The following is a 13,660-nucleotide window of genomic DNA, read 5'->3' on the forward strand; positions in this document are numbered from 1 at the left end:
TAGTTTCCAAGAGGGTGTTATTACACAGGACCGAGTGCAAGAAATGGCAAACAAGTTCTATGTTTGCTTTAAAAGCTCATCAGGTGACAATGCCAAGTCCTGATGCTCCTGAGGGCCCCCTGGGTCTTGGCCCTTCTGGAGCAGGCTGGGCCCAGGCTCTGGGGTGAAGGGGCAGCTCTTGCATGGAACGTCCTGCCTCCTGTCACCTGAGGCATCAGGCACTTTGGTGATGCCCAGCGCTGGCTCCTCTTTCTCTCTCTGTGCACACTCAGACTCCCATAGCCAGCTCCGGCTGGGAACCTCACAAGGTGGATGGGCCAGCCCAGGGGCACTGGGTGGCCATGACTTCCCCTCCTGTCTGGGGGACAGGTTTGCAGGGTGGCCTGGAGTTGTTTCCAAATCTTGGGAGCTGGCTGGCCCATCTTCCATTGCTGCCTTTCCGGTTGGGTATGCCCTGTCAGGGCCCTTGAAGAGGAATTTCCAGGACCATGGGCCCAGCTCTCCAGGAGTGGAGGCAGTGGAGCAACTGGCAGGGATGCGTCCTGATGAGCTCGGACAAAGTGCTGTCAGTGCCTGGGTGTGGAGGTGCTGGGCCTTCCAGCAGCCTTCAGCGGGGATGGGGTCTGTGGGGCCAGCCTTCACCAGGTTGGGGGCTGAGGACGAGGAGCTGGAACCCTCTTCAAAAGCCTGTAGGATTCCAAGCTTCTTCTGGGGGACACCAGGGCCTTCCATTCTGGGAGATCCCAGTGTGACCCCTGTCAGTAGGCCTGTGACCACTGGGCCCTGTCCCCTGGGATCCCTGGGCAAGAAGGCATCCTCTTCCTCACCCTCTCCTGCTCCTCTGAGGGGTGGATCCTGGCCCCCTTCTCGGTGGGGTACCAAGCTTGGCTCCTGAACACCTTGGCTGTTCTCAGGCCCCTCATCAGTGTCATCTTCTGAAGAGTCAACCTCCCGGATGGCTTCCTGCTTCTGCAGCGACTCTCGCCGTTCAGCCCTGTCCTGGCGGAGGGTCCCTAGGGCCCGTGAGGGAGCAGCCTGCAACACCCCTTTCCCTGGCAGCGCCCCCTTTCCAGACAGCACACTCCTGGTCCCAACTACCTCCAGAGAGCTGACTTCCCTGGGCGGCAATTCCTTCTTTAGCTCGGGGTGGGGCAGGTCAAGGCTCTGTTTTCGAGAAGTGGCGAGCTTCTTCTCAGAAGCAGCCAGTGCAGCTGCCAGTTTTTCAGCTGACTGCACCCTCTTAAGTAGTGGTGAGCGGGGTGGCTCCGCGCTCTTGGGCCGTGAGAGTTGCCGGCCTAGGGGAGGCGACAAGTGGAGCTTGGTGGGGAAGGCCTGGGCCCCGTGGCCAGACAGAGGTGATGGGGAACGCTGAGGCGAAGCCGCTGGCGGTGGTGAAGGGGTGTGGGCCAGTGGTGACAGCGGGATGCTGCCTGCCGACTTGCGCCGTGGAGAGCGGTACTGGCGTTGGAGCTTGGGCGCCAGACCATGGAGGGAGCTCGGCCGTGTGTGCCCAGAGCCGGCGGGAGAACTGGGCACGCTGGAGCTGGGGGAGCTGCTCTGTGATGAATTCCCCCCCACTTTGCACAGACAGACACACACACAGAGGTAGAGAAGTTAGCTCTTAGAAGTGACTGAGGGGAAAACAGGGCTTCACCCTGGAATGTCCCAGATCATCAAGGTGACCCACCAGGAAACCAGAGCTCGGGCTACAGACATGAGGTCGTCCCTCACCTGTCACCTCCTCCCCAGGACTGCTGGATCTGCTAGGGGTGGGCTGAGCAAGAGCCTTGGAGAGGGACGGGTGAGATGCACAGAGGGCCCAGGACTCTGCCACCTCCAAGGGGCTGCTCTGTGACTTGCGGGGAACCCTCCATACCTGAGTGCACGGCTTCAGGGGTCACCCGGTAGCCCTGCGTGGGAGAGCGGGGAGAAAGGCTGTGGCTGTGTGTGGGCGAGCCTGGCCCACTCTCGCCGGACGACAGGGAGCGGTTAAGGGAAGAAAGGCTGCGGCTGGTGTGGAGCAGGGATGCCTGCTTGGTGATCTTCCGGAACAGGGAGCTCCTTTTTCTGCTGCAGAGACGAGGTCAGAGGTGGTCTGAGCTCTGACCGGGGCACAGCACACACTGGGCCCAGGGCTGGGGTCCCCGGCACACACCAGCCCTGGCGTGGCTCAGAGCGGACCCCCGTGGCTGAGTCTGGCTCACCTTTCTTGTCCATCCTTGCCCCGGCTCCGCTTGCTCCTTCGGGCCATCTTGGCCTTGTAGCTGCCCTTCCGAGCGGGCCCCACCTTAATGGACGTGTTCTCCAGGGGAGTTGTTGAAATAGACACCTTGTTTCCACTCTGGGGAACAGAGCATGCACCCAGGCTAAGGCCGCAGCCATGTTCCTGCCCTGGTCCCTCGCTCCTGGCACGGCTGTCCACAGCCTGAGCTTCTGCCTCTGCAGCACCAGGTCTGAAACAGGGACCGCCTCCCCTCTTCACAGAGCAGGAAACAGCTCCACTGGAACCCGAGTGGCTCAGGGTTGGGAAAGGAGAGAAGAGGCTCACAGGCCTGTCCTCCATTCCACAGCTTGGCAGGATCCCCGCTTGGCCAAGGAGGGTGTCACCTTCCAGTGAAAACCCTCTGCTCCAGCCACTCCCGTATGTATGGGCGCCTATCTCAAGTGCCAGCTGTGCGTGTGCCCCACTCCCCCACGGCTAGTCAGACTCAAGGCTGGGGTCGCGCAGGGGTTGCAGGCGGCACACCCAGCACTGACCTTCAGGATCAGCTCCACCACCTCCGTGTGCACCAGCCCGTGCACAGGCTCCCCGTTGACGTGTGTGATGAGGTCCCCCTGACGCAGCCCTGCCTCACTGGCTGGACCTCCGTCCTCCACGTGCTGTGCCGGGGAGAGAACAGTCCTCAGTCTGGAGCCTAGCATGAAGGGTGGGCCTACTTCTGCTCATCGAGCTGTGACCCCTCTCCGCCCCACCCTTTGACCCTGGAGGGTGGTGTGGGCAGGGACAGAAACAGGGACAGACAGGCCCTAGTAAGAGGAAGGAAGAGGAGTGATAAAGTTGGGGGACAACAGGTCTGGATGGCCCGACATACCCACACCATGTGGTGCACGGTGTAGACATCTGAGTCACCCATGTAGACACGGATGGCTCGTAGGGTGAAGCCATACTTCTTGCCGGCTCGGTGGATGACAATGGGGGGCCGTGAGCTGCTGAGGGCTGGCAGGAAGTCCCTGCTTGGAGAAGAGTCCCTGGATGATGGGTTGGATGACTGGGAATGTGGGGACATGGGGCTGGCCAGTGGAGAGCAGGAGTGGTGCTCTGGAGAAGGAGAAGCTGGGACTTAGCAGGTCCACGCTTGAGCCTGGCCCATCTGGGCTGTTGCTCCCACACAGCTCTAGTCACAGAGCCTGCCTCCAGCCCTGTTTTCCCCACAGCCTCTGAGCAGCAAGGCCCCCTCATGTGCCCAGACCCTCACAGACCCAGGAGGTGATGGAAAATGGCAGCAAGCATTTACTGAGCACTTACTTATATGTACTAGGGATCATACAAGTGCTTCATTCTTGAATGTCACGATTATCCTATGAACTACCATTATGGATATTCACATTTTTTGATGAGGAATTTGAAGCTCAAAGGAGTTAAGCAACTTACTCAAGATCAAGGGCCCTTTAGAGACGGAGCCAGGATCTGAACGTAAGCTCTCTGCCTTGGACCCTGCCCTTGCCACACAGTGCTATCTGCCTTCTGGGGCACACGCACAACCTGAGACTGATACTCACTCCCTTAACAAACGGACAGCAGTGACATGCAGTTTTTCAGACACCTGCTCCTCAACACAACACACAGACACCCCTGCTGGGGGCAGACCCCTGGGCCACAGGCCCACAGAGAGGCCAAGGCCCTTGCTATGAATCTTGATCTTCACTCCCCGGGGGCCTCACCAGCAGGAATGAGAAGGGACAGGGCTGTGGCTGAGGCGGACTTGATCACTTTGTTGATGGGGCGAGCGGTGCGCTTTTCTATGGAATCCCCAGAGAGCAGCCGGTGGCGGGCCCTGCGCACCGCCAGGTCGCTGATGGCCTTGGCTGTGGCTCCTTCCGCCAGCTGTGGGGTTCCGCGGCCTCCTCGGGTCTCCATGGCTGTGGACCAAGCGGGCAATGGGGCCCACTGTTCAGCTGAGCCTCCACTCCGGGCCCCCCACAGCACCCCAGCTAGGCCCCCCACTGGCGGGGCCGCACCTGGGCTGGGGGCGCTGCTCTGGCCAGCAGGTTCCTCATCCAGCTTCAGCCGCCGCTCGGCCGGCCGTTCCAGGGCAGGCCCAGACGCCCCCTCTCCAGACGGGGTCAGAAGCCATGCACCCTCCTGCTGCTGCCTCCTGGGAGCGCCAACAGCCTCCTCAGTGCTCTCCGGGAAGCGAGGCACGTCCAGGAGGCCCGAGCAGTGGCGCCGCACGGTGAGTGGAGGGCTGGAATCGCTCTCCGTGTGGGACGACTCGGACACCGACAGCCGCTTCCGTAATCTGGGAGACATGAGGCCGAGGGTGGAGGGCCCGGCGGCCTCCCTCCTCCAGCCCAGGCCTCCTCGGGGGCTCGGCTCACAGAACCTCCCTCCGGGAGCCGCACCCGCGAAGGCCCCTCACGGCATCACGTCCTTCCCCATCATCGGTGACGGCCCTACGGATGGCCGTGCCGCCCACCCCTGGCTCTGAGCACTCACATCTCAGGGGAGCCGATCACCCAGCTTCGCTCTCGGCCCCTCAGCCCCGCCAGGCCATCCGTGCGGTCCTCCTTTTCCTCACTCAGGCTGCGCTTGGTGGGGGGTGGCGTCCGGCGCTCCTCGAGCAGCGAGAGCCGCTCCATGCTGCTGTACACCTGTGGGCACAGGGCACCTGCCGGGATGCCCAACCACCACACCACAGGCCACAAAGGATCCCTGGCGCCTGAAGCCCAGGAACTGGAGCTAATTCTCCCCTTTCCTCCCCTGCACACAGCTGAGAACATTCAAAGAAACAGGCATTCCACTGGTCTGACCTGGCGCCACCCTGGCATCTCGTACCTCAGGGCCCTGAGTAGACCTGGAAGCATCCACTCCGTGCAGGTGCGGCCCTCTCCCCTCTTTCCCTGGAGACAGCGCCAGCCCCTGCCCCCTTAGGTGGCCCCAGCACATCCCTCAACAGGTCTGCTCCTCCCAGTTCTCCAGCTGGGGCTGCACCGGTCGCACCTTGCTGAACCTTGGAGAACAGGACGAGAACTGGCGAATCTCAAGGCAGCCATCCTCACTCACTTCCTCCTCGTCCTCCGAGTCCACGTGGTGGTATCGCTCTGAGCGGGCTGGGACACACACAGCAGTGCCTTTCAGAGGCCCTGGTGCTGGCCTCCTTCAACCCTATCAGACCTCGGGAGGGCCTGGGGAAGTGACTCCCAATACCAAGCTCAGGGCACACAAGTGTCTCTGGGCACAGGTAGGATTCCCACTCCTCCCTGTCCCACCAGTGGCCTTACTGTCAAAGTAGCTGGTATCATCCTCTGACTCCAGCTGAGGAATAAATTCAGCCTTCTGGCGAAGAAGTCCTGTCCAGTCCAGACCAGTGAAGAATGGGTGCTGCTTCACCTCATAGGCACTGCCTGTGGACAGGGATGGTTTGGGCGGGTGGAGTCCAGGTCGCACATCCAGTGAGAACCTAGTTCCCGAGAGGCTGGGCTTGGAGGCCTCAGCTCCAACATCTTCCTCTTCCGCCCACAGGGAGCACGGCAGTCAGGAACCAGGGGCACTGCCTACACCTGAAGCCTGAACCTCCCAGTTACATGGACAGCCCCACTCCTCCCTTACTGGGGCCTGGCCCACCTGTGCCCAGTCTCTCCAATGGGTTCTGGTGGAGCAGTTTTGAGGTGAGATCTTGGGCGTCCGGCGGCAGTGCATCGTCCCCCTCAGGCCACACAATCTCATCTGAAGAGTCATCGGGGTGACAAGGGAAGGAGTGGGTTAGAGAAGGTCTTAGAAGTCGTGGGCAGAGTGGGGAGCTAGAGAAGAGGGTCCTAGGATAGGATATACCATGGGGAGGTATAAAGGGCCCAGCCCAGAGCCCTGAAAGCCTTTCCTGGGACCCACTTCCTTCAAGCTGCACAAGCTCCCCTCTCTCTGGGGGAATCTCCCACATCCTCGACCACAGCTGGTTCTTTGATCCAGAGTATCCACTGGAAAGCAGTGGCATCCTCTGTTCTAATCTCCAGCTCACCCTGCCTTTATACTCCTGACACAGATACACTCACTCACACACACACACACAGAACTCACACTCACGGCACAGGTACACCCATGCACGTATGCAGGATCACAAACACGATCAGAACAAGTGCTAGGTGACACACACGGTGTGCACGTGCACATCTGAAGCAAGCACACCAAACACACACAGAAGAATTCAGAGCAAGAACTTGTAAGCCTCACAGATGCTTGTGAAAATCGTATCTGTGGATCTGGATTCTGTCCCCGCAGTGGGCTGGGGTGATGGTACCTACCACTGATCACTTGCCCAAAGAGCTCCTCCGGAGTGTCTCCAAAGAAAGGGACGCAGCCCACCAGGAACTCGTACAGGATGATGCCCATAGCCCACCAGTCCACTGGCTTCCCGTAGCCCTGCCTCAGGATCACCTCAGGTGCAATGTACTCCGGGGTCCCGCATACCTGGGCACAGAGAAGTTGGGGGGCTCAGCATCCTGAGATAGTCACCTGGCATGGTGGCTTGATGGGTGGGGGTGCTTCCGCTTCTTGAGCAGAAAGTCTCTGAATGAAGACTCATCACACTCTGGTTAATGAGCAGGAGTGACAGGAGCCCCAGGGTACCAGAGCTGGCGCTATCGGTGGGGCGAGTTTACGTATTTCCTAATTAACTATCCTAATTAATTAGTTAATTATAATAATTAACTATTATATCCTAATTAACTATTAACTAGTTCTATCCCTCTTGGCATGAGGTGCCCACAACTGACCTCTGCCCTCCAGCCTCCCAAAGAACAGATCCTATGGCCACGTGACTACTACAGCGACTTGTGGACAGTCACAACCCGAAATGTCAAATCAGGAAACGCTCAGAGGCTACTCTTTGGATGCAGCCCAGTGGAAACTTGGAGCTGTGTTCTCAGGACACAGGCGCTGGGAGAGCTCTGCCCTTCACTGAGGCCAGGAGGCTCAGGACCGACCTAGTGTCAGCTCTGAGAGTGTCAACGGTCCTGAGACCGATCTTCTCCCAAGCCCCAGGAGGAAGATGATTTTGGATTTTCTACCCATTTGATTCTCATGGGCCACCCTATTTCCAAAGGTGCTCCCTCTCTTAATACCTCCTTGGAACCACAAGGAGGAAAAGACAGGCGCTCTCAGTCTTAACACTGAGCTGCAGGGGAAGCATGCGGCTCCCCATTCTTACTCTGAGGCCTGGAATTCAACCCCCAAGCTCTCAACCATCCTTCTTACCTGCTTGTCCAGGAACTCCCGTGCATCCTTTTCAATGTGGCCCTCGTACAAGTTTGTGGTCAGACTCATAAGGCCAATTTTGGAAAGGCCAAAATCAGTGAGCTTGATGTGACCCATGGATGTAATCAGCAGGCTGGGAAACCAGAGAAACAAATGTCTGGAGTTATCTCCTGGTCTTCCAAAAGTGCTGACTTTAGCATACTCCCCCTTTCCCCACTCAGACAGGGGAACAGGCAGCTGTGAGAGAACAAGCAGCTCTGGCAGTGTGAAAACTGCACTCGGCATGAGCAACTAACCCGCCTTTTGCCCAGCCCCCCGCCCCCCAAGTCACCTTTGTTTACTGTCCTCGACTGTGCTCTACACTGAGGGCAAGTATCAGCCGGCTGAGGAACAAGCTTTCCTCCGCAAGCGGTCAGCCCTGTCCTAAGGCTCCAGCCATCTCCAGCCCCCTCTTCTGACCTGGGGGGCTCACAACACCCCAAATCAGGGAGAAGGGGAAAGGGGCACAATGACCTCATCCCAAATCTATAGCTGGACTGGGGGCTCTAAGATCTCACAGGGAACTGTCTTCCCCTTCACACACACTGCCTGAGCCATTTCACTTAGTGCCAAAGGCTTCGGCCCTGTACTCCCTAGTATCTCCGGCCCCGACTCCTTTTATGAGCTCCACACCTACTCGCTGCCAGAAGCCCTGTGGGCACCCTGAACTCAACCTGTCCAAACAAGCTCATGCCTCCGAATGGGTCCTCTTCTCAGTGAAAAGCAGTGTTTCTCTTACCTACTGAGCTCTGTGATAAGTGCTTTAATGATTGTTTATAAAAATATTCTGGCTCATGAAAGGTTTTACAGAGGAATAACACAACCAAAGCAGGTATTATCCCCAAGAGGAGGAACACGAAGCTCAAAGAGGTTTAATTCACTGACCTGAGCTCACAGGGTTAACGAGCTCTATGAATGCAGTCTGTCTAACGTCAAAGCTGCTTTCCATGACAGAGACTTATCACCCCAGCCTCAAGACAGAACTGTGGAAGATGTCCCAGCCTGCTCTCTCACCCCAGCCTTACCATTTCCTTCCCACTTCCCCATCCCTCTCTTCTCCCGCCCGACTCTGCTCCAGGGGCCTGGTCTACTGCTGTGGTCTCACCACCTCTTTCCATGGGCAGTGATCTTCCTAAACCTAAATCAAAGTCTGAGTGCGTCTCCCCGTGGTTAACAGACCCTTCAGAGACTCTCTGTGTGTATTCTGCGCTTAGTCGCTCAGTTGTGTCTGACTCTTTGCAACCCCATGGACTATAGCCCGCCAGGCTCCTCTGTCCATGGGGATTTTCCAGGCAAGAATATCGGAGTGGGTTGCCATGTCCTCCTTCAGGGGCTCTTCCCAACCCAGGGATTGAACCCAGGTCTCCCGCAATACAGGTGGATTCTTTGCTGTCTGAGCCACCAAGGAAGCCCTGGGTCAGAGATTCTCTAGGACCCTTTAAAACTCAACCCAAACTAAATAAAAGGTCCCCTGATGGTCCAATCCCTGCCCCTCAGTCACGACTGAAACTAACAATCTCAGCTTCAGCCATACTGCACTATTTGTAGTTCCTCACACCTGTGTGTGTCTTTGTATATCCTGCTCCTCAGCATGACAGTCGCCCACACTGGACTTAAGCTCTATAGACCAGAGACGAGAATACAGTGCTTGGCAAAGAGCACATGTCAGTAAATGCCAGGCCACTTGCTCTGCCATCTACTAGATGTGTGGATTCTTTTGCTTCTGCTTGGGTTCTTGAGTAGAGCTCCTCAGTGATTCTTTGATGTCACCAAAGCTTTACAATGCCCCTGCTGGACCTTGCTGTCAATGTTCTTTGCATCTGGGGAGAGTCAGGGGTTAGAGTACCAAGCCTGGGTGCACACCCACATGACTAGCCATTTGGGATAGATTCAAACATGCTGTGTCTGCCTTCATTTATCTTGAGATCCAAGTGGGAGACCCTAAACAAGGGACTCGAAGAGTGGGCATACTTGTCAGGCTTGAGGTCACGGTGCACGATGCCGTAATTGTGTAAGTACTCCAGGGCTAGCACAGTTTCTGCAAAGTACAGGCGCACCATGTCCACAGGCAGGGCCCCGATGTTCTTCAGCAGCGTGGCACAGTCTCCTCCTGCAACAAGCCCAGGCCACCATGAAGCAGGGAGCCAGTGCCCTGCTCCAGATGGTCTCAGAGGCCCCAGAGGAGATGGCCTCACCAAACTCCCTGGCGCTAGAGACGGTGATTCTAGCACCCCTGCTGCTGGTGTGGGTGGGAGACAGACTGTAGACTGGAGCAGGAGCAAGAGGAGTCGGCCGGGGGCGGTCAAGGCCGCTGTTCAGGCCAAAGAAGGAAGGAACCCAGGCCTCTATGCCTGTAAGTTGACTTGTTGGGACAGGACTAAGTTATTTTTGGGTGGGAATCCTGTTTATTGTAAACACGTCTGGCTGATATTTCAGCATGTGTTATTTCCTTCCCATTGGCTGTCCTTTAGTTTTGAGTAAAGTAACATTGTAAACTCCCAGCACATACCCAAGGAATTAAAAGGGGAGTGTTGTTCCCAACTTCAAGACTTAGGCATATTTGGAAGCTGTGCACAGCCCTGATGAAAGGAGAGGGAAGGCCACCGGAGAAGCTGTGCTCCACCATGCTCTTCTGCGCCACCCTGAGCATGCTGTATGCTCTTTAAGGGGTGCCCTCTAAAGCCATCTGTCAGGGTGGCAGCCTGCCTTTCTCCCAAGGGCCCAGATGCAATCCTCCCAGTGACTGACCCTGGGCCTGGGTGGCTCTGCTGCCTCCTCAGCCCTGTGTGGTGCCAGCAGGCTATGGGCCGTGCAGGCTTTGGGCATAGGTTTTACAGCTGAGGGACATATACATCCCATCCCAGAATGCCTCTTTCTGTGCCTGACATGGGCAGCCTCATGGCAGCTCCAGCTCCAGAAGCCTCTTCCTGGGAGAGGCACAGCACCTGGTGCCTGCCGTGGCCAAATGGTCTCTACGATCCTAAAGCAGAAACCAGGGCCAAGGACAGGTGGGGAAGCTGGGCCCTGAAACACCACAGCCACACAAAGCTGCTGGGCCCTGATCAGGGCTGTCTCTGACTGTGCCTTGGCCCCTAGGGCAGGCCACCTGTCCCCCGTACCTTCCACATACTCCATCACCATGCACAGGTGGCGCTTGGTTTCAAAGGAGCAGAACATGCTGACCACAAAGGGGTTCTCAGCAAAAGTCAGGATGTCCCGCTCCACGAAGGCCTGCTGGATCTGGTTCCGCAGGATCAGGTTCTGCTTGTTGATCTTCTTCATGGCAAAGCGCTGCCGGGTGGACTTGTGCCGCACCAGGAACACGGCCCTGGAAGCAAAGCCCGTCTGTTCCGCACGGCCCTTGGCCATGCCCTCCGCCACTGCCAGTCTGGGGGTCAAACTGACTCCTCTCACACCTTATTGGTGTATGGAACAGCGGGGCAGGTGGTGCTCAACAGTGAGAAGGACACGAGGGCCTGCCCTGGGAGCTCGTCAAGTTCCTGAGGACACAGCTCAACCCCTCCTCAGAGCTCATAAGAGGAGGAGTGCCCCCAAGGGAAGAGGGGCTCTTGCCCAGGAAAGGCACCACGCTCAGCTGTCAGAGGGAACTGCACTATCGTCTCTCCAGGAGGCTTCAGGGAGGGAGAAGGGCCATCCTGAGGGACAGTCCTGCTGCCCAGAGGACCAGGTACCACTCACTTCCAGAAAGAAGAGCCCACGGGCCAACTGAGCTCTAGTCCCGGCCATACCCATGACCCCTGACTTTACCCATAGGCGCCATTGCTGATGAGCTTAATGGTTTCGAAGTCCTCCTCAGAGGGTGTCTTTTTCGATGTCAGAGATGCCCCACGGCCCTGGAAGACAAGGGAAAAGGCAAGGGGCAGGCATGCTCGTCAGAGTGTGCATACCTGAGGAGGCTGTGCCCCAGTGTCTGCCCTGCTCAGCCCTGCCGGAGCCTCCCCACTCCTCCCGGAGCTGAACAGCCCTCAGACCGTGCAGCAACCACCCTCTCCACTGGCCCCTGCAGACAGTCTCTGAGAGAACCCACAGCCCGCGCTTCACAGGGCCCAGGGCCCAGGGTTGAGGCAAGAGCTCAGAGTCTTTACCTCGACTGAATCATCTGTCTCCGGAGTATCAGGACTGTCATAGCTGCTCAACTGGGCCATTTCTAGAAACAAAGCAAGGACACAAGACAAAAGTGTGCGCGGCAACCTCAGGCCTCTCGGCCGCCCGCTCACGCCAGAGGACAGACGCATGCAGGGGAGCCATAAATGCTTCCTGCACGGGTCTGGGAGGCGGTCTTGCGGCTCTGGCTTTAGTGGAGTCACAGCTTTTGGACTTGTTTGCCAAATAACATTGCCACTCGTATCTAAGTCCAGTGCCATTCAAAAGGCCTGGAAAATTCTATAAAGCTTCCCTCAAACTCGGGACAATAGCTGAAAACAGGCCTGAAGCTGGTAGCCGGCCCCCGTCCTGCTGCCAAGACTCTGCTCTGCTGGATGAGGCCGGGAAGCAGGAAAGGCAGGGGCGGGGCGACTAGAGACAAGGGACTCAGACGCCCACCTTCACGAGGGGCTCAGCATGAAGCCCGGAGTCGGGACCACCCCAAAGACACAAGGGGACCTGTAAGGTGGCTGCAGGAGAGGCAAGCATGCAGACGAGGTGACCGTTTCTGAAAATGTGATTGTGGTCCTTGTGTTGACCTCCTTTGACCTTTAGGATCTAAATCCAACCCAGGTGTGCCCAAGACAGCCCCGCTTGGGTGTCAGAAGGCAGATGTGGACTATCTCGAAGGAGTGGCTCTTTTATGACACAGAACACAGGGTTTTCCTGCAGCCCTCGGGCCTCTGAGGCTGTGTTGTGTCCCTGTCCAGCTAACCCTCTTCTCCCAGTGGTTTCCCTGCTGTTAGAGCGTGTAGGCTGTGGGGCCTCTTTGCAGCCACGAGGCTGCATGCTCACCCTCTAGGGGATCCCGTGTGAGGCCCAGTTGGCTAACGATGTAGCGGGGAATGTCACATTTAATCCCTTGTCCCTCTTTGGCGTGGCCCTCAGCTGCTTCTAACAGGTGGTAGAACTCTTCAGGGTCAAACTCCTGTACCGGGGAGAGAGGTAGTCAGTGGTGAGACCTACAGGCGAAGGCTGCTGGCCTTTATGGTTTTAAGGCATTTACCCAGAGCAGGAGGAATAGGAAGACTCCCTCTTTGTGATGGACACCCCTACCCCAGAATCCCCAGAAACATCATGAGTCAGGGACCAATGGGGACAAAGCTATCTTAAAGGTCACCTCCAGATTGAACATCCTACACATCTGCTGTCTTCTACAGCAAGACGACTCAGAGCTTTCAGTTTCAAGAGAGCTCTGCCTATCTGCCTGGTCCAAAGCCTTGTGCCAGCCAGACACAGCACTGTCGGTGTCTCCCCATACCTAGTGCACGGGGGCAGTCCTGGCCACCTTCAGTCACACTTCACAGCCCTGGTGGTACACACCCATGCTGTCAGGCATCTACTGAGCAACCCCTGTGTCCTGGGGTCTAGAGAGCCATATGGACACAGCACAGAAGTCTTTGTCTGCCCAGAGCACAGAATAATGAGGGCCTCACTGACTGAGTGCCTACTAAGTGTCACACTCAGCACTAAGCCCTGATGATACCTCTATGATCTTGGGGAGGAAGTCAAGTCTCACAGAGATGCATGGATTTGACCATGGCCACAGAGGTAGGGAGAAAGACAAAACCACTGCACAAGACCAGACTGAACTGCCAGCCCCTGTTTAACCACAGACTTCATGTTGTTGGCAGGAGCGGCCCTCTGGTCACAACCCCAGCCTCCACTGCTTTTCTTTACCTCTGGTCTCAGGGGTTTAGAAAACACCACCACCACCTATTTGGGTAAAATCTAAGCCAGACTGGGAAATTCTATTACCTGCTTCTTCCTCCGTCCCTGTCTAGTCAGAATGCCTACTTCATAAACTCCCCTCCACCCAAATCTCCTTATCTGGTCTCTACCACCGTCCTAGTTCATGGCGCGCCTCTCTCACATGAACTGTGTTAAGAGCCTCTGCCCCACTGTCCCTGGCTCTGCCTTCTCCCCCAGTTCATTATCCATGTTGTGCCCATAGGTATCTTTCTCAGGAGTAAATCTCATGGAGTA

General features: G+C 57.1%; 1 protein-coding gene across 8 annotated transcripts in view; it reads right to left on the reverse strand.

Annotated features, from left to right (window-relative positions):
• Window positions 1-13,660, reverse strand: part of MAST2 (microtubule associated serine/threonine kinase 2) — a 207,379-nt gene continuing 193,719 nt past the window's right edge. For 6 of the 8 annotated variants that reach the window (XM_070368126.1, XM_070368124.1, XM_070368131.1 and 3 more), the window contains 18 exons: window positions 12,470-12,602; window positions 11,617-11,678; window positions 11,279-11,364; window positions 10,630-10,838; window positions 9,482-9,620; window positions 7,472-7,604; window positions 6,520-6,685; window positions 5,846-5,947; window positions 5,503-5,625; window positions 5,222-5,331; window positions 4,718-4,872; window positions 4,240-4,520; window positions 3,943-4,140; window positions 3,093-3,319; window positions 2,758-2,880; window positions 2,205-2,341; window positions 1,877-2,070; window positions 1-1,577 (listed from right to left, as the gene is read on the reverse strand). In XM_070368126.1, coding sequence (XP_070224227.1) covers window positions 58-1,577; window positions 1,877-2,070; window positions 2,205-2,341; window positions 2,758-2,880; window positions 3,093-3,319; window positions 3,943-4,140; window positions 4,240-4,520; window positions 4,718-4,872; window positions 5,222-5,331; window positions 5,503-5,625; window positions 5,846-5,947; window positions 6,520-6,685; window positions 7,472-7,604; window positions 9,482-9,620; window positions 10,630-10,838; window positions 11,279-11,364; window positions 11,617-11,678; window positions 12,470-12,602 — 4,098 coding nt within the window. In that variant the 3' untranslated portion in view covers window positions 1-57. The remainder of the gene's footprint in view (window positions 1,578-1,876; window positions 2,071-2,204; window positions 2,342-2,757; window positions 2,881-3,092; window positions 3,320-3,942; window positions 4,141-4,239; window positions 4,521-4,717; window positions 4,873-5,221; window positions 5,332-5,502; window positions 5,626-5,845; window positions 5,948-6,519; window positions 6,686-7,471; window positions 7,605-9,481; window positions 9,621-10,629; window positions 10,839-11,278; window positions 11,365-11,616; window positions 11,679-12,469; window positions 12,603-13,660) is intronic. The other 2 variants (XM_070368127.1, XM_070368125.1) reach the window with 1 other exon arrangement.

Source organism: Bos mutus, chromosome 3 (genome assembly GCF_027580195.1).
Source record: "Bos mutus isolate GX-2022 chromosome 3, NWIPB_WYAK_1.1, whole genome shotgun sequence".
NCBI lineage: Eukaryota > Metazoa > Chordata > Mammalia > Artiodactyla > Bovidae > Bos > Bos mutus.